Source organism: Humulus lupulus, chromosome 1 (genome assembly GCF_963169125.1).
Source record: "Humulus lupulus chromosome 1, drHumLupu1.1, whole genome shotgun sequence".
Lineage (NCBI taxonomy): Eukaryota > Viridiplantae > Streptophyta > Magnoliopsida > Rosales > Cannabaceae > Humulus > Humulus lupulus.
Window position 1 is genome coordinate 166458418 of NC_084793.1, and position 26356 is coordinate 166484773.

At 38.7% G+C, this 26356-nt stretch overlaps 1 protein-coding gene and 1 non-coding gene across 2 annotated transcripts; one reads left to right on the top strand and one right to left on the bottom strand.

Annotated features, from left to right (window-relative positions):
* Window positions 1–5390: 5390 nt before the first annotated feature.
* Window positions 5391–5497, bottom strand: LOC133813078 (small nucleolar RNA R71). The gene has a single exon (XR_009884122.1). It is a non-coding gene; the product is annotated as a small nucleolar RNA R71 (small nucleolar RNA).
* A 262-nt stretch (window positions 5498–5759) lies between these two features.
* LOC133824234 (uncharacterized) lies at window positions 5760–7517 on the top strand. The gene is made up of 3 exons (XM_062257102.1): window positions 5760–6291; window positions 6415–6761; window positions 6819–7517. The coding sequence occupies exons 1-3, from the start codon at window positions 5760–5762 to the stop codon at window positions 7515–7517; spliced, it is 1578 nt and encodes a 525-aa protein (XP_062113086.1).
* Window positions 7518–26356: the final 18839 nt, after the last annotated feature.

The following is a 26356-nucleotide window of genomic DNA, read 5'->3' on the forward strand; positions in this document are numbered from 1 at the left end:
ATTATTTACATGCTCAAATGATCATTGATTAAAAAAATATCAACATTATTGTGCTACTAAAACCTCATACCATAGACAATAAAACTCATAGGATCAAACAAGCAAAGTATATATCAAGTCGAATTGCAAAATATACCAACCCCAAAAACAACTAGGACCTAAAATCAATCAATAAAATCACTATTAAAAATAAAGCAATAATCCACAAATGTCATGAACACCAACACTTCACATCGGTAGCTAGCTCACCAAACAAGGGATTAAAAACCCCAAATCGAAATATGAAAGAGATACAAACAAAAGTTGTCCTTAATAAGCACATTGACTAACTTTACTAACCCAACAAGGCAAAACACCACCACAAAAATCATTGACGCCATCAAAAGGATAGTGGGAGTGGGACAGACAGGGATAAACACCATTATTAAAAAAATTAAACAACTAAACAACAGAAAAATAAAATAAAAAAAACAACAACCAAATGGAACCCATGGCACCCCAATCAACCGTCCACTACAGACCCTAGAAAACTTGCAGATCCTAAATTACCAAACATGACTTAGAAACACATTATAAAGAGGACAGAGATATATAGGAATCAATATTTTTTTTGAAATATTTAAATGATCAACAAGAAGAGTGGTGCAAAACTACTTACATAATAGAGTAGGTAGCAAACAAATATTGTAACTATATAAATAGCAAAGAAGTGAATCCATAGGCTGCCAAAAACAATAGAATGCTAATAGTAACATATCTTAGAACTCTTAAACAAGATATATATATATATATAAGTTCTCAAGATAATTATAAAAGAAAATAAGTTCAAGTACAAACATAGATGAACTTCATATATGCACTAAACAAGCAATTGCAATAAGGAAAATGATAATATATAATCATTGTTATAGTAACTAAAAATGCATAAAATTGTAAGTAAAACAATGTCCATAAACAAATAAAGATTTGAAGGTGTCAATCTTATAAAAAATGGTTCACAAATGAATCCCTCCCTACATATATTTACACACTGAAAGAATACGTGCGAGGTTTACTAACTAAAATAAATAAAATCCTAAGAGACATGCCAAATCCAATGCTATAAACAAACTCTTATTTCTTTACAATCTCTAATAATTACAGAAGTATAACCTGATGAACTGTTAAGCAACATTCTTTACAAGCTCAAGCCATCATAATGTGGTAGCATGACAACCAGTACGTGTATATTTAGATCAGTTTCATCTGCCTCACATACCATCTTGTAAAATTCTGTCAAAAACAGAGAAAAATTTGACATAAAAATATAGAAAAACATAGATGAACCCTAACAGAACATAACTAATAACATAAATACACACAAATAGATTCTAAATACATTTTTGATTGTTCAAGAGAATCAATTATATTTGTTCACCAATTTACATAATAAAATTGATAATAAAAAAATGTCAAAAGAACAGAGAAAACAACATCAATACTATTATCTCTCACATAATTCAGACTCAAAACAGAACCATTAATAGCTAATTTATTTTAAGAATTAACTACAAGCACCAAACGAAACCAAAACTGTAATAGCTCCAAATGCATTAGTATTACAAATAGGAAAAAGATTATTCAAAGTTCACAAAATGGAAAATTCCTAACAAAAGAGGGGAAACTAAAATAAATAAATAAACTTATTTTTTATCAGAGGGTAATCAAATACAAAATAAAAGGCTATATGAAACTAACCAAAGCTACATTACCAAAAGCTATGAAACTATCAACTTTTGATAAACTCAAGACAAAATATATTTTACATCATAAAGTTGTAATCTTTGCTTGATCAATCCCAAACAAACAATAATTCCATAAAAGGGAGAAACAGAGAACTAACATAGAAACCCAATTCAGATTAACTTAAAATCCAAAACTCGCTGAAAACTTTCACAATTCGACAAATGAACAAACTAATAAGAACATAAACCTGCCAAAATTTTCATCAAAACTGAGAAAGATACTAAAAAATATGAAAAGAGAAGAAGAAAAAAGCAAACCCATAACATAAAAGCATAAAAAAAACTATTCATATAATCACTAAAATAAACAATATTAATCATCGTTTAAAAAATGTTCAGAAACAAACAAAGGACATAACAACATAACCTCATGGTGAGAGAGAGATAGACCTTTACCAAAAGCATAAGAAGAAAAACCCCATGATACCGGTTCCACAGAGAATGAGAAGAAGAAGAAGAAGAAGAAGAAGACGAAGAAGAAGAAGAGGATTAACAACAAAGAAGATGGGTTTGCGGTTGGTGGGTTTACAGTGTATAGGTGTTGGAGAATAATAGTTACCCGTGTAGATATAAAGTTAAATCTTTGGTGGGTGATAGAATACGTGTACACTGAAGATAAAAGGATGTTCAATAGGAAAATTTGTGTTGCTTGTTAGAAATTAAGTAAGGGTTGCAAAATTATGAACCAAGAATGTTCCATTAATCAAAAAGCTGAAGCACCATTACCAGAGTGAGGTCGGGAGAAGAAAGAGTACCTTCAATTTTTGCTTAGTCGAGCCGATGGGCTGGAGAGCGACTTCGTGAGGTTGGAGAACAACGACTTCGTGAGTCGATGGGGTAGACCAATCTGACCACCGATGAAGGAGAACAACGTCTTTGTGGTTTGAGCACTCTCTCGTGGAGGCTGGAGAGAATGAGGGTGGTAGATGGAATCCCGAGAGCAAAAAGAGAGTGGTAGACGCAGGCCAAACCTGAGAGAAGAAAGGGGTTTTTGTTATTTGGGTTTTGCTCAGATTTTTTTCTCTGTTTTGGCGGGATAGCAAAATAAATGAGCGCCTTTTTTTAGTGACTATAACGTTTTTTTAATAATGTTGCATTTAGTATGTTATGAATATTATTTTTTCTTGTAGTGATTGTTGTACGAGAACTCAATCAATATGAGGTACTTACTCTAAGACCCCTTGAAGTCTAGCATACATGCTATAAGCATGTCCTCCAATACTTGAATTGTCCTCTCAGACTGTCCGTCTGTCTAAGGATGAAAGGTTGTACTGAACTTCAACTGAGTTCCCATAGCCTTATGCAAATCGCCCCAAGACTTGGAGGTACATATGGGATCCCCGTTTGATACTATAGACTTAGGAACCCCATGAAGTCGTACAATCTCCCTCACATATAGCTCTCCATACTGATCTACAGTATAAGTTGTCCTAACCGGTAGAAAGTGAGCTAACTTGGTGTACCTGTCTACTATCACCCACATCGAGTCATGTTGCCCCACTGTCCTGGGAAAACCTCCTACAAAATGCATGGTAATATATTTTCACTTCTGCTCGAGAACACCTAAAGGCTCTAAAAACCCTGCTGGTCGCTGGTGTTCAGCCTTCACCTGCTGACAGGTTAAACACTTGGCTACGTACTCAACCATGTCCTTCTTCATCCTACATCACCAATACAAAGTCTGTAGGTCCTGATACATCTTCGTGGTGCCCTGATCGAGTGAGTATGGTGTAGTATTGATCAGGCAACTTTTGGGCACTTGGAACACGTGGCAATCAATGAGTAAGCTGGAAATTTTGGCTGAGGTGGCAAGGGCAGAAAGAGTTAGTCAACATATTGGAGAAAAATACAAAAAGAGAAAGGAGGAATTGATGTTTTTGGAGAAAAATGGGCATTATGGTACTTTTGGGAAAGGAAGAAAAAAACCTAACATACACAAAAGAGGGTTTCAGCCGTATCAAGAAGGCAGCAGCCATTTTTGGAAAAGAAAACCAGAAAAAGAAAGGAGAAAAACTCAGAATATCAACAAGGAAGAAGGAGGACAAACAAAGAAAGCTCAAGCATCATTTTGGATTTGTTCTTTCTTCTTTTCCTAAACTTTATTTTATTAATTTCTGAGTTGGATTCTAAATCTGAATATTATGGGCTGTTTTGATTGTGGATTAATGTTTATGAACTCAGCCATGAACTAATTTTTAGGTGGCTTGAATTGTTGATGAACCCTATGTTATAGTCTATCAATTTCTTGCACTTTATTTTAGTAAAATCATCCTTTGTTAATTAAAGTGTTCTTATCTTAATTTCTTGTTGTTGTTTGGCCAGCAATGGAAAGTTATTTAATTATGTTTAATGCTGGAAAGATTAAATGTAATAGGAAAAACTTGGATGACACAAGTCATAATCTAGGTTAGGTTATGTTAGTAAGTAACACAGGGATATGTTATTTACCTTGTGTAATTTTGAGAATTAAACTTTGAATTGCATTCTTAAATCTGATTTGGCATAGGAATATGTTTAATTAGGTAGAAGAATTAATGTCATAAAATTTGGGAAAGTTTTATGAGTGTTTGAATGAATTTTTGTTATCCTGGGAGTTTTGCTAGAATATTGCTGCAGCAATCTGTCCGTAATTTGTTCAGGATGAATAATATAGGGGAATTCAATAATTCAAGTCCATTTTGCAATCCATATATTTCTCTCAATTTTCTTATTCAGTTCAGTTTTTAATTTCAGTATTTCTATTTTATTTTAATATTTTGCTTAACCTATAAACAAACCACTTGATTTTTAATTTCTTAAAATTGTTTAGTAATTGTTTTGCTTATTTTTTCTAATTTGCAATCCCTGTGGCGACGATTTACTTATCATTATATTACTTGTGTGATTACGTGCACTTGCGTATCTAAAATCAAATATTAAATTTATCACAATAAGTTTTTGGCGCTGTTGCTGGGGATTGAAATTATAAATGTTTGTAATATCAATTACTTGCAATTTATTTATTTTTCTTTGTTGAGCTGACTTTGTTTGCTTGCTCTTGTGTTTCCTCAGGTGATTTACTATATGAACGAGCAAGAAGAAATTGAACTAGCTCCTATTGACCCCGAGATTGAAAGAACAATTAGAAGAAGACTAAGGGAACAACAGGCTCAAAATCGCCTTAATATGGCTGAAGAGGTTGAAGGAGTTGAGGGTGCTAATAATGTCACTAACACAATTGCTATGGCTGATGATAGAGAGAGAACCATAAGGGAGTATGCTGCCCCCATGTTTAATGAGCTCAATCTGGGCATTGTTAGACCTGAAATTCAAGCACCCCAATTTGAGTTAAAGCCCGTTATGTTCCAAATGTTGCAAACAGTGGGTCAATTTAGTGGGCTGCCTACTGAGGAACCTCACCTTCATCTTCGTTCATTTTTGGAGGTGAGCGATTCTTTCAAGCTACAAGGAGTGACTGACGAGGTCCTAAGGTTGAAATTATTCCCCTTCTCTTTAAGGGATCGAGCTAGAGCTTGGCTCAACACCCTACCTCCCAACTCGGTGACTACATGGAATGAGTTGGCTGAAAAATTCTTGATGAAGTACTTCCCTCCTACCAAAAATGCCAAGTTTTGCAATGAAATTATGTCATTTCAGCAGCTGGAAGATGAATCATTTTGTGAAGCTTGGGAGAGATTCAAGGACTTATTGAGAAAGTGCCCACACCATGGGATCCCGCATTGTATACAAATGGAAACTTTCTACAATGGGCTAAATTCTTCCACTCGTATGGTGTTAGATGCTTCAGCTAATGGGGCTATTCTCTCTAAGTCTTACAATGAAGCCTATGAGATTTTGGAGAGGATAGCTAGCAACAATTATCAATGGTCCAATGTTAGAGCCTCAACAAGTCGAAAAGTGGCTGGTATACTTGAAGTGGATGCATTGACAGCTTTGACCGCTCAAGTTTCTTCAATGACTAACCTTCTCAAGAACATGAGTTTGGGGGGAATGGTACAACCGGCTGCTATGGGACAAGTTTCCGATGTATCTTGTATTTATTGTGGAGATGGGCATGCATTTGAGAGTTGTCCTTCAAATCCTGCTTCAGTTTGTTATGCGAGGAATCAAAATGCCAACAGAAATAACCCATATTCGAACTCTTACAATCCGGGGTGGAGGCAACATCCAAACTTCTCATGGGGGGTTCAAGGAGCTAGTTCAAGCGGAGCACCAATGCACATCAAGACTACATATCCACTGGGGTTTTCTCAAAAACAACCAAGAGCTCAACCACCTCCTCCTCAAGTGTCGCAATCAGGCTCGTTGGAGAGTTTAATGAAAGAATATATGGCCAAGAACGATGCTGTGATTCAGAGCCAAGCGGCATCCTTGAGGAACTTAGAAATTCAAATGGGGCAACTAGTTAATGAGCTAAGGAATATACCACAAGACACCTTGCCTAGTGATACTGAAAATCCAAGGAGAGATGGTAAAGAGCAATGCAAGGCGATCACTTTGAGGAATGGTAAAAATCTGGAATTAACTGAGGAGAATTGCAAGAGAAACAGCGAGCCCACTTCAATCCAAAGTAGTGTGGACAAGGGAGACAAAACTGTGAATTCAAAAAATTCAAATGTTGATCCTGAAGCAATTGCTGCAGCAATTCCTCAGCAAAACGCAACAGAGAAGCCAATGAGCAAGCCACCTCCACCATTTCCTCAACGTTTTCAAAAGCAGCAAAAAGATGGTCAATTTCGAAGATTTTTGGATGTTTTGAAGCAACTCCACATCAACATACTGTTGGTGGACGCTTTGGAACAAATGCCTAATTATGTGAAGTTCTTGAAGGATATTTTGACAAAGAAGAGGAGACTTGGTGAATTTGAAACGGTTGCTTTGACTGAAGGTTGTAGTGCTATATTGAAGAATAAAATTCCTCCAAAGTTGAAGGATCCGGGCAGTTTCACAATTCCAATTTCTATTGGGGGACGAGAAGTTGGTAAAGCTCTTTGTGATTTGGGAGCTAGTATTAATTTGATGCCCATTTTTAAGAAGTTGGGAATTGGAGAAGCAAGGCCAACTACACTCACCTTGCAATTGGCTGACCGTTCTATGGTGCATCCGGAGGGAAAGATTGAAGATGTCCTAGTACAAGTTGACAAGTTCATTTTTCCGGTGGATTTTATTATTCTTGACTATGAGGAAGATAGGGATGTACCGATCATTTTGGGGAGACCATTTCTTGCCACCGGGAGGACTTTGATAGATGTTGAAAAAGGAGAGCTCACCATTCAAGCTAAAGACGAACAAGTCACATTCAAAGTTTTTAATCCTATACGCTCTCCTAATGAAGTTGAAGCTTGTTTGGCCATAAGTGTTTCTAACTTCAAGTTGATTGAAAAGATGCATGGAAAGTATAGCAATGGAGTCAAGAAAAAGGTCCCTTTTGAAGAAATTGAGAAAGGTGGGGAGCCATGGATAAGTAAGGAAGAAGAACCATCTCATTCTTCAAAGCTACCGAGGAAAAAGAAGAAGAAAAAGAAACATAGTAGAAAGCCTCAATCACAAATGTTGGAAGTTGGGAATAGAGTTTTTTTCTCAAACTCTCTAGTGAAATCAAGGTGTGATGGTGTAGTAGAATTATATGATGAGCATGTGGGAAGAGCATTTAAGGTAACAAGGAAAGAAGCAAAGTTTGGGGGAAGCGAGGTTGAGCAATACCAAACCTCGGTTTCCTTGAAAGATCCTTAGAAAAAAAATGAAGTTTGGGTTGCTATGGTTTTTGGAGGATTCATTTGTAAAGCAACTCAAAGAAAGAAAGAATAAAAATGCACTGAAAAAAAAATGAGAAAAAAATTTTCAACCAATAAAAGAAAAGACAAATATATATAAATATATATGAGTGTTTTTAATTATTTTTATTATTAGTTTTAATTTTTTTTAATTTTAATTTCATTTTATTGTGACGTTTTGGAGTGGTTTTATGTGTATTTTGGTGTTTCAAGTGTTAAGACAGCAAGAAACAGGGTGTTTTAGAAGTAATTTTGGAGTCTGAAGGTTTTGCGAGAGTTTTGCTTCAGCAAAATGCACACAAAAATTTCCAAAAATGAAAGGGAGTTACGTCAAATTTGGGTTGCTGAAGCAAAATTAGGGCAAAATGTTAGCAATCTGGGCAGAGAAAAAATCCTGGGTCATGGTTTCATTCAGAGGCATATATATATACAAAAAAAAATTACTATATTTATTATTATTTATATATTTTTTACTACATATATATATGTATTTAAAATATATATATATACTATAACCTATACAAAAAAATATATACATATATTCAGTAAATTTTATATTATTTATAAAATACATATATGTATATAGGATATTTACCCATCTTCACCATTACCCTAACCCATCTCTGCCCAGAAACCCAGCTGTGTAAACCCCAATCCTTGGCACCACCCAATCGCGCAGCCACGAGCCCAAGCATCACCACAGTTAGCCAAGCCACTCAAAACTGTTGTATTAATTTCCTTGTCCTCTTATAGTACTATGTATATTGATGGGCATTGGAGTCATTGATAGTATTTGATCTGGGAAGCACAAAAATCTATTGGAGACTCTGTTGAAAAAAAAAATCGGTGGCCATACTGTTCAGGGGTGGTAATATTGCTCTGTTATTCTGTCAAAAAATTTGTGGCATTACTGTTTAGGTGCTTCTTTTGTTGTGTGGTGGCCTTATGCTTTAGTTGTTTCCTTTTTGCCCAAAATGACCACTAAAACACGAGTCCAGCGAAAGAAATTCAAACCAGCCCCGATCCCACCACCAAACAAACCAAAATCTCCACCAACCTCTATCCCATAAACTACCACAAAGAAATCCAAAACCACCACTTCCCCACCAAAAGCCCCACAACTTCCCACTGCCCCATTACTTCTGCCTTCCCTAGCCACTATAAATGCTCCTACCCCCACCAAAGCTACCCCACCAGCCACCAAATCAACACCAACCCGACCCAAATTCGAGAGAATCTATCCCAGACCAGCAAGAATCCCAGGAGCTCCATGCGCATCATCAAGCAATCCCCATCTGCAACTAGTTGCTCCTCACCCAAGCACCGAGTGACCCAGCTGTGCATCCCTTGAGCAGTGTCTGCATATTCGTTGACTGAGCATTTCTGAACTCTACTCCCCAATTTGATTTTGTTTATGTCTATTTCTTTGTTTTCTCTGTTTTAGGTGTAGTCCTTACTCATTGGAAAATTTTTGTGTTGTGTTATACTTTGGTATCAAGTGTTGATAATGATTTTTGTGTTTTGTGTACTGGGTGCTCTGTGTTGTACTTAGTTATGTTTCTTTGGTGATTTTTGTGTAGTGAGCACCAAAATTTGAGTCACTTGCCTTGTGTTTTGTTGCTAGGAAGGTACTTTGTTGGAATAGTTATCTTTGTTCTGTTTTTAGTTTGTCTTTGTCTTGTTGTGTTGTCATTCTTTTGAGGATATTCTTTGCTTTTGTTAGTGTTTAACTAGGGAGCTCGATGACGACTTTGCAAACTTAAAAATATATATATAATCAATCTAAGTTGCAGCTGAATGTCTTTCTTTCTTAAATTTTAAACTTAATTCTTTGGGTGTGAATGTTGCTAGAAATTGGTTGATGAGAGTGTTTCTCTTTTTAGTTTGTGCATAGCTTGATTAAACAATTTTGAGACCCTAGAAAGATCTAGTTTCTTGTGAGAGTGTAATGCCCTGGATAACCACAGCCGTTACACTGTGTGTTTAAAATAGTGCAAGACTTGCTAATCAAGTAATTTAAACAAAATGTGAATTGAATGTCATCAACGGATTAGGAATAAAAGATTTTGGTCACAAACATGCTATTTTTATTAAAAATGACAGTTTAATACATGGAAACTCAAAACAGGGCTTAGACGACTTAGTTACAGCAAATTCCAAGAGTTACAAATAATTCAAGCCACTCTAATGGCAAAATATACATTTTAGGTTTCCGTCCCTGTACAATTCCTCGACCGTGGCGGCCGAGCAGCTGACAATGTAAACCATGCCCCCAGAGCTCTCCAACTCATGGTTGATTCAGCCTACCCTTGCCTTTACCTGCACCACGTAGCACCCGTGAGCCGAGGCCCAGCAAGAAAGCATGATATCATAGCAAGATCAACATCATTAATCAAACATTCCACAATGCACAACTAGGAATTCAGCAATTCAAAGCATTTACCCAATCAGTGGTAACACTCAGCAGATAAACAGTTTATCATCTAGACGATCAACCAATCATATCCATAACACAATATTCACGTTCATAATCAACAGTCTATCACATCCACCAATTGATATTCAGGGTCAGCGCCCTTAGGTTGCACCCTCTATTTAACACGCTGTCTTCGGCTCACTTGGGCCGCCCCCAGTGTAATACTCACTGACTCCGGCCAGCTTAACCGAGCTCAGTGATAAATAAGTTGCCTCAGCTACCAGTGGCCGAGCCGCGCCCTGTGCGCAAATGTTGATTCTGACACCCTTAGGCCGGTTATCGCATGTCCCATGGCATAATATCACCTCATGACATGATATACAAATATAGGGAGCTCTTAGTCCCATCATGTTCATATGGTTAATCACATTCATATAACAAAGCACACAAACATAGGGAACACTTAGTCCCAACCTAACCACACAATCAGGTGCAGCTTTCTTACCTTTCGATTCGCTAGCTTTGATCACTTAACTCCTTGAGCACGATCCTCTCGAGCCTTAGCGCTCACCTAAACACAATCATAGGTCAAAGCCATCACCAAACCTCAAGTCCAAAACCTAGCCTCGGGACCAATCCCGAGCACCCGGGAAGTCCTAGTTCCACCAAACAAGGTGGTGGAACCAAACCCCAAACCCTTGGTCAAAAACCCTTGAAAATAACCCTAAAATCCCTTTCTAGAAACAGGGCAGCGCTACAGCGCTCTTAGGAGGGTGCTACAACGCTACAGGCAGAACCAAATTCCCCCAAAAAGCTTGGCCTAGCGCTACAGCGCCCAAAGGCTAGCGCTGTAGCGCTAGTCACAGACAAGCAATACCCCGGTTTTCCCCCCTACGATTTCCTCGAGCCAAACTCAACCAAAACCTCTCCAAACCTTCACCAAACTCAAAAACAACCTTATTAACACACTCCACTCATGCCAAGCACCCCAAATAACCAGAACTCAAACACATGCATCCCTAATCTCAAAACTCACCATAGCCACTTCTAGATATCAAAACTCAGCAGAAACCAGTCAAAACATCAAAGTTAAAAGCTTAGAATTTCTTACCTTTAGTGGGAATTCGGTTTCAAGACAACCTCTACATCTCCTTAGCTTGCTCTCCCTCAACCTTTGGCTTGAGTTCCCTAAAGTCCCCACCAGATTCAACTTAAACACCATAGTTCAAAAACTAAAACCAGAAATTGAAGAACTCTAAAGTCTTACTTCAGGTGATGGTGTGTTCTTGCTAAACCCCTGCCAGTTCTTCAAACCTAGCTTAGGATCCTTGATGCTCAGCCTAACCCAGCTCTCCTCTGAGCTTTGCTCCAAGAAAACCCAAGAAAAGTGGTGAGAGAACCACAAACCGACCCTAGAGAAAACTCTCTGTTTTCCTCTCCTTTCTCTTTTCTTTCTTTTCCTTCTTCAGACTTCTGTAGTACTCTACCACTTCCACTAACATAAAGCCTCAGTAATACCCATCTTTAAAAAGCCAAATGACCTTAATGCCCTCCCTTTTATTTCTAACCCTTTAATCCACTTAAGGGCATTTTAGTCATTTCACCCAATTCCCGCTAACTCCTCGAGTGTCTCTAATATTTATCGCTTACTACCCAATACCTAATTAACCACCAATAATATTCCTTGATGTCAAAATAGACTCCAATATACTCACTAAATTCCCATTTATACCCCCAGGCTCACCCCGAGCGGGGAATAAATCCCCGCCATGACTTTTTCGCTAATCTGCTCACTAGGATCGTCTCGAGTCACATGTCACAGATATATCCACATAATAATGTGGTCTCAAAATTAGCCTACCAATATACACACAAGTACACAATTACGCTCTCAATGAGCCGAATTACCAAAATACTCTCACAGCAGAGTATATAGCCCCATGCATGCCTTTATCATCATATAATAATATGACCCACATAATCATGCATATAATCATATAATAGCACAGTAAATCAATTATGGCCCTCCCGGCCTCCTAATCAAGGTCCTAAACCTTATTAGGAAATTTGGGTCATTACAACTATCCCCTCCTTACAGAAATTTCGTCCTCGAAATTTTATCTAAACTGCCTGGAATATAAATTTCGTACAACTGATCCCAGTTACCCCGATCATTCCTCGACCCTACCATTTCTGGAGCGTTACCTTACCCCAAGGTATAATCCTGTTCTTCAAAACCTTATTCTTTCTATCTCATAACTGAGCTGATCACTCCACATGGAATAACTCCATCTTCAACTGCAGATTCCTATCAATCAACACATGAGTATCTCCAACCCATGCCCTCAACATGGAGTACAGAATACATCGCGTACGGCCAACAGTGACCAAAACTATGATCAACTTAAAAACAGTCTCACTGATCCTTGCCCGGATCCGAATAGTCTTAATACTCTGGGGTTCAACTAGCTCGTCACCCCTTTATCTCTGGTGATATCCTAAGGAAGATACCATCTTCCACTTGGAACTCCATACTCCTGTTTCCCAATTCAGTAAAGCTTTTCCATTTACTTTGAAAAGTGAGTTTCCATGCTCTAACCTTGTAATAATCCCAATGATCCCTTGAACTACCTCCGGATCCAAATACAACATCTCACTTATCTCATTCCAACGAATGAATGATACACAATCCTTATTATACTCCATCTTATCTAGAGTTCTTTCAATAACTGGATAATTCCCTTTCTCTCTGATTTACCATCAGTCTGAAGATAATAAAATTCATCAGATTCTGATTATCTACTCATCGCCTTCCTTAACCCTCCCAAGACCTGAGAGTAAAATAGAGTCCTCACTCAAATGAAATTAATCCCTGAATTCCATGGAGGCTTACTATCCATCTCGCTTAGAGTTCTGAATACTGGTCAGCTGTATAAATTATCCTTACTGATAAAAGCAAGTTCTCCTTAGATGCTGGTCCATAACGACCCAACCGTCTTGGCAGCCTCTCTGCGATACCTATCACGATATTTCCTTGTTTTAATTATATCATACTCACAGGCTGCGAAACCTATCACGATATGCTATCAGGTTAAGAATTTTGTTCCTCATTCATTATATTCCTCTCCACCTATGCCTCCAATACAAAACCTTCAAATTATGGTACCTTTTTCCTAATGTCTGGATGAAGAGACCAAGAGAGTAGTATGAGATTCATCCAGAATTTCCATGTAATTTCGGTGTCCATCAGAGTCCAGATTTGGTCCTTATATCACGATAAACTTATACATAACATTGTAAAATCCTTAGCTAACTCAATTAAGACTTGCCTTTAATTCCTTTCATCTGGGATTTCCTTAACTGTTTTTCTTGATTCTTCATAAAATAATAATTCCAAGTATCAACTGGCTATTAAGCCTACTAGAAACTTCATTCTAGTTCTAGTCGGATCCTTAACCAACATCATACATAGACCACCACTTCCTCCTGTCTTGGAGTATCATAACAACTCAGCAATTAATTTTTAATCTGTAAAAAGATGTAGAACTCAACCCAGATACATGTACCACCATGCTTGCCTAAGAAAACTCTTACTTCCAAGGCATTCTTTAACCTTGACAAAGTTCCAACCAGATTACATCACTATGCCATCGATCAAGACAATCACAAGTCCAATTCGGATAATATTTGAATACTCTTTTCACCTATTTCACAAAAACAATTTGGCATTGACCAAATCCTCAACACATGACCCAACATCCTCAGTGCCTTTATCTAATATAATAGAAATCTCCTGCCTATCCTCTTCTTTGATCTCCAGCTGGTAATAACCAGATCAAAGATCCCTAACTGTCCCCGATCTCTAGTTGGTAATAACCAGATCAAAGACCCTTACCTATTTCTGATCTTTAGCTGGTAATAACCAGATCGAAGATCCTTCCTGAAGAATATCATCCTATTCAACAATTGAGACTTTAATTCTCACAGCTTTGTTAAAACCGTTCAATACAGTGTCTTAGATTTGATTCCACCACTGACACCAATCTTATCACCATTCCATCTCTTTACGCATACGAACTCCTCGACAAATTTCTTGGAAACTTATCTAGAAACTCACAAACTAATCCAATCTGTCTTGTCCCTCTGATACAACTCAGGTAGTGTCCATCACACTAGCTAAGGTTATAATCTTTCCCCTGCAGTAGATCTCCCACTCCAGGTACAATTGCCAACCACTGCAAGGATTTTCCCCTTTTAAACTCAGGAGTTACTTCTCCTTTCTTACAACCCATCATCATTTCCCATATTTGATCAACTCTTCATATTCAAAATCCTCACGTTGTATCTATCTTCGAGGATACTTCAGATAGTAGCTGCTATGTTCATCAATCTTAGTGTGCTTCTGATCAAATCTCTTCGTACCTGATCTCTACCCTTCTTGTAGCTTAACCTTGAATACCTTTGAAGAATGAAGTTAATACCTTCTGAAACCTTACCTCTGACCCTGTTGCTTCAGTCGTGATATCACCAGTATAGTAGTCGTTCACGTTCTACCTCCAGTTGGGGAGTAGTTTACCTCATCACTAGTGAATCTGAATGCAACCCATCCATGTCATTCCTCTATTCTCTGTCTGTCAGACTTGCCCATGTCGTTGAAGTACCAAGCGATTAGGAATCCTTACTATTAATACATCATACCTCTCTCGGTACAAGTAATAATTCCTGAGATGTCTCCTTCCTTGATCCTTATCTAGTAATAACAAGATCGATGACCAACTCCTGAAGGCATCATCCTGTCTTGTAACGAGGCATTTAAAATCTTCATCCCTAGCAGGCAATATCCACGAGTCCCACGACACAATATTTTGCCCAATTCACTTGTAAGTCACATACTTTTTCAGGTGACTCAATAATTCCTTATGCCGAGTCGAGCTTGTCTTTAGCGGCGAGTGTACATGTGCAGCTAATCTTCAGGAACCCATAAACCCAGACGGCTCTGATACCAAGTTGTAATGCCCTGGATAACCAAGGCCGTTATACTGTGTGTTTAAAATAGTGCAAGACTTGCTAATCAAGTCATTTAAACAAAATGTGAATTCAATGTCATCAACGGATTAGGAATAAAAGATTTTGGTCACAAACATGCTATTTTCATTAAAAATGACAGTTTAATACATGGAAACTCAAAACAGGGTTTAGACGACTTAGTTACAGCAAATTCCAAGAGTTACAAATAATTCAAGCCACTCTAATGGCAAAATATACATTTTAGGTTTCCGTCCCTGTACAATTCCTCGACCGTGGCAGCCGAGCAGCTGACAATGTACACCTTGCCCCCAGAGCTCTCCAACTCATGGTTGATTCAGCCTACCCTTGCCTTTACCTGCACCACGTAGCACCCGTGAGCCGAGGCCCAGCAAGAAAGCATGATATCATAGCAAGATCAACATTATTAATCAAACATTCCACAATGCACAACCAGGAATTCAGCAATTCAAAACATTTACCCAATCAGTGGTAACACTCAGCAGATAAACAGTTTATCATCTAGACGGTCAACCAATCATATCCATAACACAATATTCACGTTCATAATCAACAGTCTATCACATCCACCAATTGATATTCAGGGTCAGCGCCCTTAGGTTGCACCCTCTATTTAACACGCTGTCTTCGGCTCACTTGGGCCGCCCCTAGTGTAATACTCACTGACTCCGGCCAGCTTAACCGAGCTCAGTGATAAATAAGTTGCCTCAGCTACCAGTGGCCGAGCCGCGCCCTGTGCGCAAATGTTGATTCTGACACCCTTAGGCCGGTTATCGCATGTCCCATGGCATAATATCACCTCATGACATGATATACAAATATAGGGAGCTCGTAGTCCCATCATGTTCATATGGTTAATCACATTCATATAACAAAGCACACAAACATAGGGAACACTTAGTCCCAACCTAACCACACAATCAGGTGCAGCTTTCTTACCTTTCGATTCGCTAGCTTTGATCACTTAACTCCTTGAGCACGATCCCTCTCGAGCCCTAGTGCTCACCTAAACACAATCATAGGTCAAAGTCATCACCAAACCTCAAGTCCAAAACCTAGCCTCGGGACCAATCCCGAGCCCCCGGGAAGTCCAAGTTCCCCCAAACAAGGTGGTGGAACCAAACCCCAAACCCTTGGTCAAAATCCCTTGAAAATAACCCTAAAATCCCTTTCTAGAAACAAGGCAGCGCTACAACGCTCTTAGGAGGGCGCTACAACGCTACAAGAAAAACCAAATTCCCCCAGAAAGCTTGGCCTAGCGCTATAGTGCCCAAAGGCTAGTGCTGTAGCGCTAGTCACAGACAGACAATACCCCAGTTTTCCCCCCTACGATTTCCTCGAGCCAAACTCAACCAAAACCTCTCCAAACCTTCACCAAACTCAAAAACAACCTTATTAACAAACTACACTCATGCCAAGCACCCCAAATACCCAGAACTCAAACACATGCATCTCTAATCTCAAAATTCACCATAGCCACTTCTAGATATCAAAACTCAGCAGAAACCAGTCGAAACATCAAAGTTAAAAGCTTAGAATTTCTTACCTTTAGTGGTAATTCGGTTTTAAGACAACCTCTATACCTCCTTAGCTTGCTCTCCCTCAACCTTTGGCTTGAGTTCCCTAAAGTCCCCACCAGATTCAACTTAAACACTATAGTTCAAAAACTAAAACCAGAAACTGAAGAACTCTAAAGTCTTACCTCGGGTGATGGTGTGTTCTTGCTAAACCCCTGTCAGTTCTTCAAACCTAGCTTAGGATCCTTGATGATCAGCCTAACCCAGCTCTCCTCTGAGCTTTGCTCCAAGAAAACCCAAGAAAAGTGGTGAGAGAACCACAAACCGACCCTAGAGAAAACTCTCTGTTTTCCTCTCCTTTCTCTTTTCTTTCTTTTCCTTCTTTAGACTTCTGTAGTATTTTACCACTTCCACTTACATAAAGCCTCAGTAATACCCATCTTTAAAAAGCCAAATGACCTTAATGCCCTCCCTTTTATTTCTAACCCTTTAATCCACTTAAGGGCATTTTAGTCATTTCACCCCAATTCCCGCTAACTCCTCGAGTGTCTCTAATATTTACCGCTTACTACCCAATACCTAATTAACCACCAATAATATTCCTTGATGTCAAAATTAACCCCAATATACTCACTAAATTCCCATTTATACCCCTAGGCTCACCCCGAGCCGGGTATAAATCCCCGCCATGACTTTTTTGCTAATCTGCTCACTAGGATCGTATCGAGTCACAGATCATAGATATATCCACATAATAATGTGGTCTCAAAATTAGCCTACCAATATACACACAAGTACACAATTACGCTCTCAATGAGCCAAATTACCAAAATACCCTCACAGCAGAGTATATAGCCCCATGCATGCCTTTATCATCATATAATAATATGACCCACATAATCATGCATATAATCATATAATAGCATAGTAAATCAATTATGGCCCTTCCGAACTCCTAATCAAGGTCCTAAACCTTATTAGGAAATTTGGGTCGTTACAGAGAGCTTAAGTTTCTAGAATTACTTAGTGATTTTCCTTGAGGCGAAATCCTAGAAAATACCGCACCGATGAAATGATTTAGGCCAGTTTTGGACCGTTTGAATCTTTGAAGCCTACCTTGTATGCATTTTTTTCCCTAGTCACCCCATTGAGCTTAAGTGTCACTTTTCTTTCTTAGCCACTCATTAGCCTACCTTTACATATATATAATCATCTCTTTTCACCACACCCTTTTAGCACCTTGTTCTTTATAGGATTTATTTGTTGTGTATTTTGGGGAGGATAGTTGAGTTGAGTGGATGCGAGAAAATTGGGTGAGCGTTTTCCTTTTCTTCTTTTGCTTGTTTTCACCATTGGGGACAATGTTGATTTTAAGTTTGGGGGGAGAGTGTGTTCTCAATTTTCTTGTACTCTTGCCATCTAGTTGTTTATTTTCATAGTAAAAAAAAATAGAGCATCCAAAAAAAAAAAATTAATGAGTGCACTCCCTTGCATCAAAGCATCTAAAAAAAAAGAAGAAAAAATCAGAAAAAAAAAGAAAGAAAAAAAAAGTATGTATGTTTGTAAATAAGTTTGGGGGTGTACTTTTCAAATAAAGGAAAGTTGTTGTAGTTTTGTCTTTGTATGTTAGTAATAAAGGCTAATGGCAAGATTTATATTGTGTTGTGGGGTTGTCTTTGGGGGAAATTAATGTATGCATTTATGTATTTAGGTCCTAGAAAGATTGAGGTGTTTAGGGTGATTTGAGCCAAAATTTATCTCTCTTATCCTACCTTCACTCTAGCCTATCATTACAAGCTTGATAAAGTCCTATTGATCTTTGGTGTGGTGTTTGTCTACATAAGTGGAGAGGAAATCACTAAATAACTTATGGAGACATTATTTAAGCTTGAGGACCAAGGTCTAGCTTGATTTTTGGTAATTGAAAGTGTTTAGGAAAAGTTATGCATGCACTAAAGGGTGAAACACTTGATTCATATTTTGGCAGCAACATTAATGCTTGAAGAATTTGGTTTAAAACTTGTGAAAGATTGAAATTCAGCTTCTCTTTTTCAAAATAAAATTTTCCGAGAGCTTTCCCCTTTTTACCATTGGCACAGCAAAGTTTGTCCATTGTTGTGGTGTTTTGTCTTTGTGTTTTCTTGTCTTTTGTTGTTTAGTTTGTGTCTTTTGTTAGTTGTATTTTGTTTTTAGAGTCATCACTCGAGGATGAGTAATGTTGTAAGTTTGGAGGTGTGATAACTTTTGAATAAAGAGTTATTTCATGTGCTTTTGAACTTATAATTGTGAAAAAATCATGGGTGATGTTAGTTTATTTTTAGCTTTTGTAGCTAACCTTGATGTTTTCATTATCTTAATTAAGTTTAATTATTTTTTTTAGTTTTTAATAGCTATTGGGTTCAAGGTAATAGTTTCATGGATAAATATTCGCACAAGGAATGAACTAACATGTGAAACTATTTTGATTTAATTTTGTTGTTGATGGCTGAATTATCAAGTTTGCTGCAGCAAAACAGAAGCATTTTGATCAGGCAACTTTTGGGCACTTGGAACACGTGGCAGTCAATGAGTAAGCTGGAAATTTTGGCTGAGGTGGCAAGGGCAGAAAGAATTAGTCAACATATTGGAGAAAAAGACAAAAAGAGAAAGGAGGAATTGATGTTTTTGGAGAAAAAGGGGCATTATGGTACTTTTGGGAAAGGAAGAAAAAAACCTAACATACACAAAAGAGGGTTTCAGCCGTATCAAGAAGGCAGCAGCCATTTTTGGAAAAGAAAACCAGAAAAAGAAAGGAGAAAAACTCAGAATATCAACAAGGAAGAAGGAGGACAAACAAAGAAAGCTCAAGCATCATTTTGGATTTGTTCTTTCTTCTTTTCCTAAACTTTATTTTATTAATTTCTGAGTTGGATTCTAAATCTGAATATTATGGGCTGTTTTGATTGTGGATTAATGTTTATGAACTCAGCCATGAACTAATTTTTAGGTGGCTTGAATTGTTGATGAACCCTATGTTATAGTCTATCAATTTCTTGCACTTTATTTTAGTAAAATCTCCCTTGGTCATTCAAGTGTTCTTATCTTAATTTCTTGTTGTTGTTTGGCCAGCAATGGAAAGTTATTTAATTATGTTTAATGCTGGAAAGATTAAATGTAATAGGAAAAACTTGGATGACACAAGTCATAATCTAGGTTAGGTTATGTTAGTAAGTAACACAGGGATATGTTATTTACCTTGTGTAATTTTGAGAATTAAACTTTGAATTGCATTCTTAAATCTGATTTGGCATAGGAATATGTTTAATTAGGTAGAAGAATTAATGTCATAAAATTTGGGAAAGTTTTATGAGTGTTTGAATGAATTTTTGTTATCCTGGGAGTTTTGCTAGAATATTGCTGCAGCAATCTGTCCGCAATTTGTTAAGGATGAATAATATAGGGGAATTCAATAATTCAAGTCCATTTTTCAATCCATATATTTCTCTCAATTTTCTTGTTCAGTTCAGTTTTTAATTTCAGTATTTCTATTTTATTTTAATATTTTGCTTAGCCTATAAACAACCCACTTGATTTTTAATTTCTTAAAATTGTTTAGTAATTGTTTTGCTTATTTTTTCTAATTTGCAATCCCTGTGAAGACGATTTACTTATCATTATATTACTTGTGTGATTACGTGCACTTGCGTATTTAAAATCAAATATTAAATTTATCACAACAGTAGACTGTAAAGTAATATTGGCCATCTGACTCACTACCAATTCTATTCCTGCTCTGGTCATCTCCTCTGCCAATTCTTTTGATATTTGTTTCGAGCTAAACAACTGTCATGGGCCCTTCAGGTTAAAGCATCTGCCCCTACATTGTCTTTTCCTAGGTGATAAAGGATGTCACAGTCATAATCCTTGACCAACTCTAGCCAACATCTCTCTCTCATAATTAAGTTCTTCTGGTTGAATAAATACTTCAAACTCGTATGACTGGTGTATATCTCACACTTCTCTCCATACAAATAATGTCGCCATACTTTTAATGCGAATACCACCACTGCTCATATTCCTTCAGCTGCCGCGATGCGTAGGCAATAACCTTCCCACTCTGCATCAATACACATTTCAATCCCAGTAACAATGTGTCGCAGTATCATACAAACTTGTCCCCATCTGAAGGAAGACTCAGCACCGGAGTAGTAATCAATCGTCGCTTCAATTCCTGGAAACTACCCTCACATTTGTCGTACCATGTAAACTTTATATTCTTCCGCGTCAACTCAGTCAATGGTGTGGCAATCTTCAAAATCCCTTCCACAAATTGTTTGTAATATCCAACTAATCCAAGGAAACTCCTAACCTCTGAGGTGTTCCTTGGCCTCAGCCAATCCCTACCTGCTTCTCCACTGACAATATGTCAAAGGAATGTTACCTCTAGTAACCAGAACTTGCACTTCTTAAATTTAGCATACAGCCGATGCTCCCTCAACCTATGCAATACCAAATCAAAGATGCTTCTCATGCCTTACCTCTGAACAAGAGTACACCAGGATGTCGTCGATTTAAACAATCACAAATTGATCTAAGAAATCCTTGAACACCTTTTTCATCAGATCCATAAACACTGTTGGGGCATTGGTCAACCCAAATGACATGACCAAGAACTCATAATGCCCATACCTCATACAAAAGGCCATCTTCGGAATATCCTCGTCCTTGATCCTCACCTGGTAATAACCAGATCAAAACCAATCTTTGAGAATACCGTCTTACCTTGCAACTGATGGAACATATCGTCTATCCTCGATAGTGGATACTTGTTCTTGATAGTCAACTTATTCAACTCCCAGTACTCTTTACACATCTTCATAGTCCCCTCCTTCTTCTTCACAAATAAAAACAGAGCACCCCTTCGCAAGAAGCTAGGTCTGAGAAATCCCAAATCTAGTAGCTCCTGTAACTATATCTCCAACTCATTCAACCTTGTTGAAGCCATCCTGTATGGTTCCCTCGACACTAGTTCTGTACCCGGTGCTAACTCAATGACAAACTGAATCTCCCTATGCGGCGACGGTCATGGTGAGTCCTCAGGAAACACATCCAAGAACTCACACACCAGTCTAGTCTCTCCTGGCCCCACCGGCATCACTCTAGTGGTATCCACCACACTGGCTAGAAAACCTACACAACCTCCTTGTAATAGGTCCCTACCCATCAACACTGATATCGTAGGAATATGAGGTCCGTGCACACTACCCACAAAAACGAAGGTGTCCTCACCCTCATGCTCAAAAGTCACCATCTTTTTCCTAGAGTCTTTGGTTGCCCCATATCTGACTTACCAATCAATCCCCAAAAACATGTCAAAATCATCCATACTCAACTCAATTAAGTCTGCTGATAGCTCCCTACTGTCCACCATCACTGGCAGTGCTCTAATCCATCTCTTAGAAACTACCAGTTCCCCTGTAGGCAGTATAGTCCCAAACCCCACATTAGAATACTCACTAGGCCTACACAATCTATCAATCACTTTGCTAGAAACAAATGAATGTGTAGCACCAGAGTCAATCAATACAGTATATGAAGAGCCAGCGCTAGAAAGCTGACCTGTCACTACTAAGGGACTAGCCTCAACATCTGCCTATGTCAAGGAGAACACTCATGCTGGAGTCAAGCTGTCTGCATTCCCTGGTTCCTTTTTCATCAAAGTCGGGCAATCTTTCTTGAGGAGTCCAACCACCCCACACAAGTAACAGGCCTTTGCCCCAAATTCGCCCAGATGGTGCTTCCTGCATCTAGCTCACTCTGGGTAGCTTCTCCATGTCTCACCGCCTCCCTGGCGCCCACCCTGGACACCCCGCCTCCTCCTATCAGGACCTGCAATGGTTGAGGTGTAAGGGGTCTTCCTCTTCTGATCACTGGGGCCTTCGCCCCTACCAGACCCTGTAAGTGGAGGCACTACCCTGCAAACATACCATCTTGCATCGCTCTCCCTCCAAATCTTGTTCTCAACCTCCTCAGTAGGGAGGGCCTTCTCAACCTCCTAGGCATAAGGGTTCTCCCCTGATACTTATATGATACTCACATATCAGGCTATCATATCATTAAGCCCTCGAACAAACCTGTCCTGCCTGGCTACATCTGTAGGTATTAAATCATGTGCAAATTTCACTAGCCTGTCAAACTTCAGGGCATACTCAGTAAATGTCATGCTTCCCTGCACCAACCCAATGAACTTATTCACCTTTGCCACCCTGACGATAATATTGTAGTATTTTAGGTTAAACAGATCCCCGAATGCATCCCAACTCATAATAGAAACATCTCGAGTTTGTGATGCTACCTCCCACCAGATGTGGGCATCATCTCGAAGCGCATAGGTGGGGCAGACCACCCTGTTGTTACCTTCCACCCTCATGAAGTCTAGGATGGAGGTGATCAAACTCATCCACTATTCAACCTTATGTGGATCTCGTCCTCCCTCAAATGTTGGAGGGTGTTGCTTTCTAAATCTTTCCTAAAGCAGCTCCCACCTATGCCACAACAGGTGGTAAGTCAGGTGCAACTCTCCCTGACGGAGCTTGCTGCCTTAGAAGGCGAATCTCTTCCTCTTAACTCTAGAGTCTAGCTTGCATGTCGGCAAGCAATTGCTTCAAGTTCTCAGGAACTGGCGGAGGGTTTTGACCCTGTTCATCATATCTAGCTTCAACCCCAATTCCGGCTAGTCGAATTGACTGCCTTGGAGGCATAACTCTCCAAGTTTATCTGCAATCAATGACTCAGCTGACCAGGAAATGATAACAAGTTTATAATCACCCCACATTCTAATGTCAAAATTCAACCAATAACACCCAGTTATAATGCAAGCAGGCATTTAAACAATCATTCACATACATTAACAATGCTAATAAGCATGCCTTATCATATTCACATAGCAGTCAAGGGCCAGACCCTATCAATATATCTCATGCTCCCTAATAGACATGGAAATAGAACATTTATATTTCATTTAAACACTGAAACATGTAATCACATATATGGTTACCAAACCCTGAGTTGAGCTTATCTTTAGCGGCGAGTGTACATGCCCAACCAGTCTTCAGGAACCCTTAAACCTAAATCGCTCTGATACCAAGTTGTAACGCCCTGGATAACCAAGACCGTTACACTGCATATTTAAAATAGTGCAAGACTTGCTAATCATGCCATTTGAACATAAACGTGTTTCTAAAGTCAACGAACAGGTTAGGGTTAAAAGATTTTGATCATAAAATGGTTGACTTTCATTAAATTAAGAGTTTGATACACGAGATCCCAAAATTAATGTTTACAAGGCGCTTACAACCCTTAAAATTAAATACAACTTCAGCCAGCCTAAATGGAAAAAATACAATTTTCGATCTAGTCCCTGTAAATCCCTCGGCCGTGGCGGTCAAGCGGTTGCCGATGTACACACCGACCCCAAAACTCTCTAACTCATGGCTGGTTCAGCTTTCCCTTGCCTTTACCTACACCACGTAGAACCCGTGAGGCAATGCTCAGTAAGAAAACTAAATTCAGCAAGCATAGATAACAATAGAGTGTGCATAGTAAACTTAGATCAACCAGTTCAATCAATAACAGAATACAAGAAATAAGGTAGGCAACAGTAAACAGTTTAATCCAAACATATAATTCATTCTTAATACAATTAGTTACGTGTCGACGCCCTTAGGCTGAGCCCTCTAGTTATTTAGCTAAGCCTTACTTGCTTAGGCCGAGCTGCGTTCAGCACGCTTAACGTTAGCCCTAACTCCCCTAGGTCAGACTTTCACATCAAACATAGCAGATATACAAGTTGCAAAATATGCAATTGAAAGCAGCACGAGCTAACCTGCCTTTCCAGATATTGCCAATGACATATATATATTTATAATCTCACATATGTTTATTTACAGGGGATCTCAGCCCCATTCACAACTCGGGTACAATATTCTTACCTTGAGTCATGAGCGGAAGATGTGGAGTCGTCCTGAGCACGATCCTCAATCCTGGGCCTTAACAGTAACCCTAGTCCCAGCCAAAAATGGATAACTATTAAAATCTAATCCAAATAAATGCTTTGGAATAAAATACTAGCCTCCGGAACCTCGAATTCTACTAAATCGGCTAGTAGAATTTGTCCCGAGCTCTTAGGTTTATGTTCCTGAGCCGAAAAACCTATTTTGGCTAAGGCTGCCTAGGCAGCTGCAACTTGGCCCTAAGGGCCGCGGTGTGCCCCCAAGTAAGATGCGCCAGCCCCAAATCCCAGGGGTGGGTGGGTTGCGACTTGCCCTCTCAGGGCATGGTTCCCATGAATAGGGTCGAGGTGTGCCCTCACGAACCCAGAAATTCCAGCTTCTTTCTACATTTCCCCCCAAATCAAAGCCACAATTCAAGTTAAACATATACCTAAGCCAACATTAAGTCCATAACTCATAAAAACACCTTACAAACAATACATATGGCCTATAATACTAGCTCAAACTTCTTTAAATCCTAAAATCAGAAACTAACCCAATGATCCATAAGCATGTCCCAACCCAACATATTAGGGCCTATAATCTTACCTCAGTGATAGCTTTGATTCTCAGTTGTTCCTTGCCTGCTCCTAGCTTAATTCCCCAAATTCCCAGCTCAATTCCTAAGCCCTTTTCCTCAGCAATCTTCAGAAGCCTCCAAGTCACACAAATAGGAAGAGAGAGAATGTGAGAGTGAGAGTGGGAGAGAGAATGCTTAGAAGTGTTTCTGATTTGTTTTGGCTTAGTCCTGAAGCTTTCCTAGCTATATCCTTTAACCTAAAGACCGAAATTCCCCTAAGGAGAACTCAGCCTCTTTATTGCCCTTAAGGGTATAACAGTCATTTGCCTCACTTCCCGCTAATTCCTCGAATCGTCCTAAAAATTCCCAATTAATCCCGACATACCCAACTAATTACCAAATACTTACCCGTTACTCGATAAATCCCAAATATACGCTAAATTTCCCAAAGTACCCTTAGGCTCACCCCGGGCCGGGTATTGAGCCCTACTGTGACTATTCCGCTAATCCGCTAACTAGGATCGCCTCGAGCCGAACACTACAAATATATCCTCATAATAATGTGGTCTCAATCATTTAACACATATTATCACATTTATGCCCGCAATGGGCCAAAATTACAAATATGCCTCTATAGACAAGAACAGACCCACATGCATATTTAATACACATAAACATGTATATATATATTCATATTATCATATAAACCATGTATGCCACGTAATCACATATTTAATCACTTAATCACACACATATATCCGATTATGCCCTCCCGACACGCTAATCAAGGCACTAAACCTTATTAGCATATTTGAGATGTTACATGTGATATCTTTCATTTGTTTAATCACAGTTCATAAGAAAACGCTAATATCTCTATCGTCTGATTTCTTAATCCATTGTTGGCGAAAAATAACGTCAACAATTGGAATCCGTAGTCTTGTTGTTGTCCCCATGAATGCGCTCATCCCTGCTAGGCTTAAACATAACCATTTTCTTCTTACAATTGATGGTAGCGCTATACTTAGTCAACCAATCCATTATGAGAATGACATAAAATCAGACATACTATGCTCAATTAAATCTACATACAGTTCCCTACCATCTATCTTTATAGGCAAAGCTCTAATCCACATCCTAGATATTACCTCCTCCCCGGTCGGTAACATGGTCCTGAATCTCTTAGCATGCATATCATAAGATCTAATATATCTATCCACTATTCTCTTAGCAAAAAACAAACGAGTGGCACCAGAATCAATTAAAATA

Bases quoted from the DNA above. Each gene is read 5' to 3' on its own strand.
- LOC133824234 (XM_062257102.1), top strand. From the start codon at position 5,760: ATGAGTTTGGGGGGAATGGTACAACCGGCTGCTATGGGACAAGTTTCC. The intron at 6,292-6,414 runs GTAAAAATCTGG...TTGATCCTGAAG, and splicing joins GGCGATCACTTTGAGGAATG to CAATTGCTGCAGCAATTCCT. The intron at 6,762-6,818 runs GTTGGTAAAGCT...CCCATTTTTAAG, and splicing joins TTTCTATTGGGGGACGAGAA to AAGTTGGGAATTGGAGAAGC.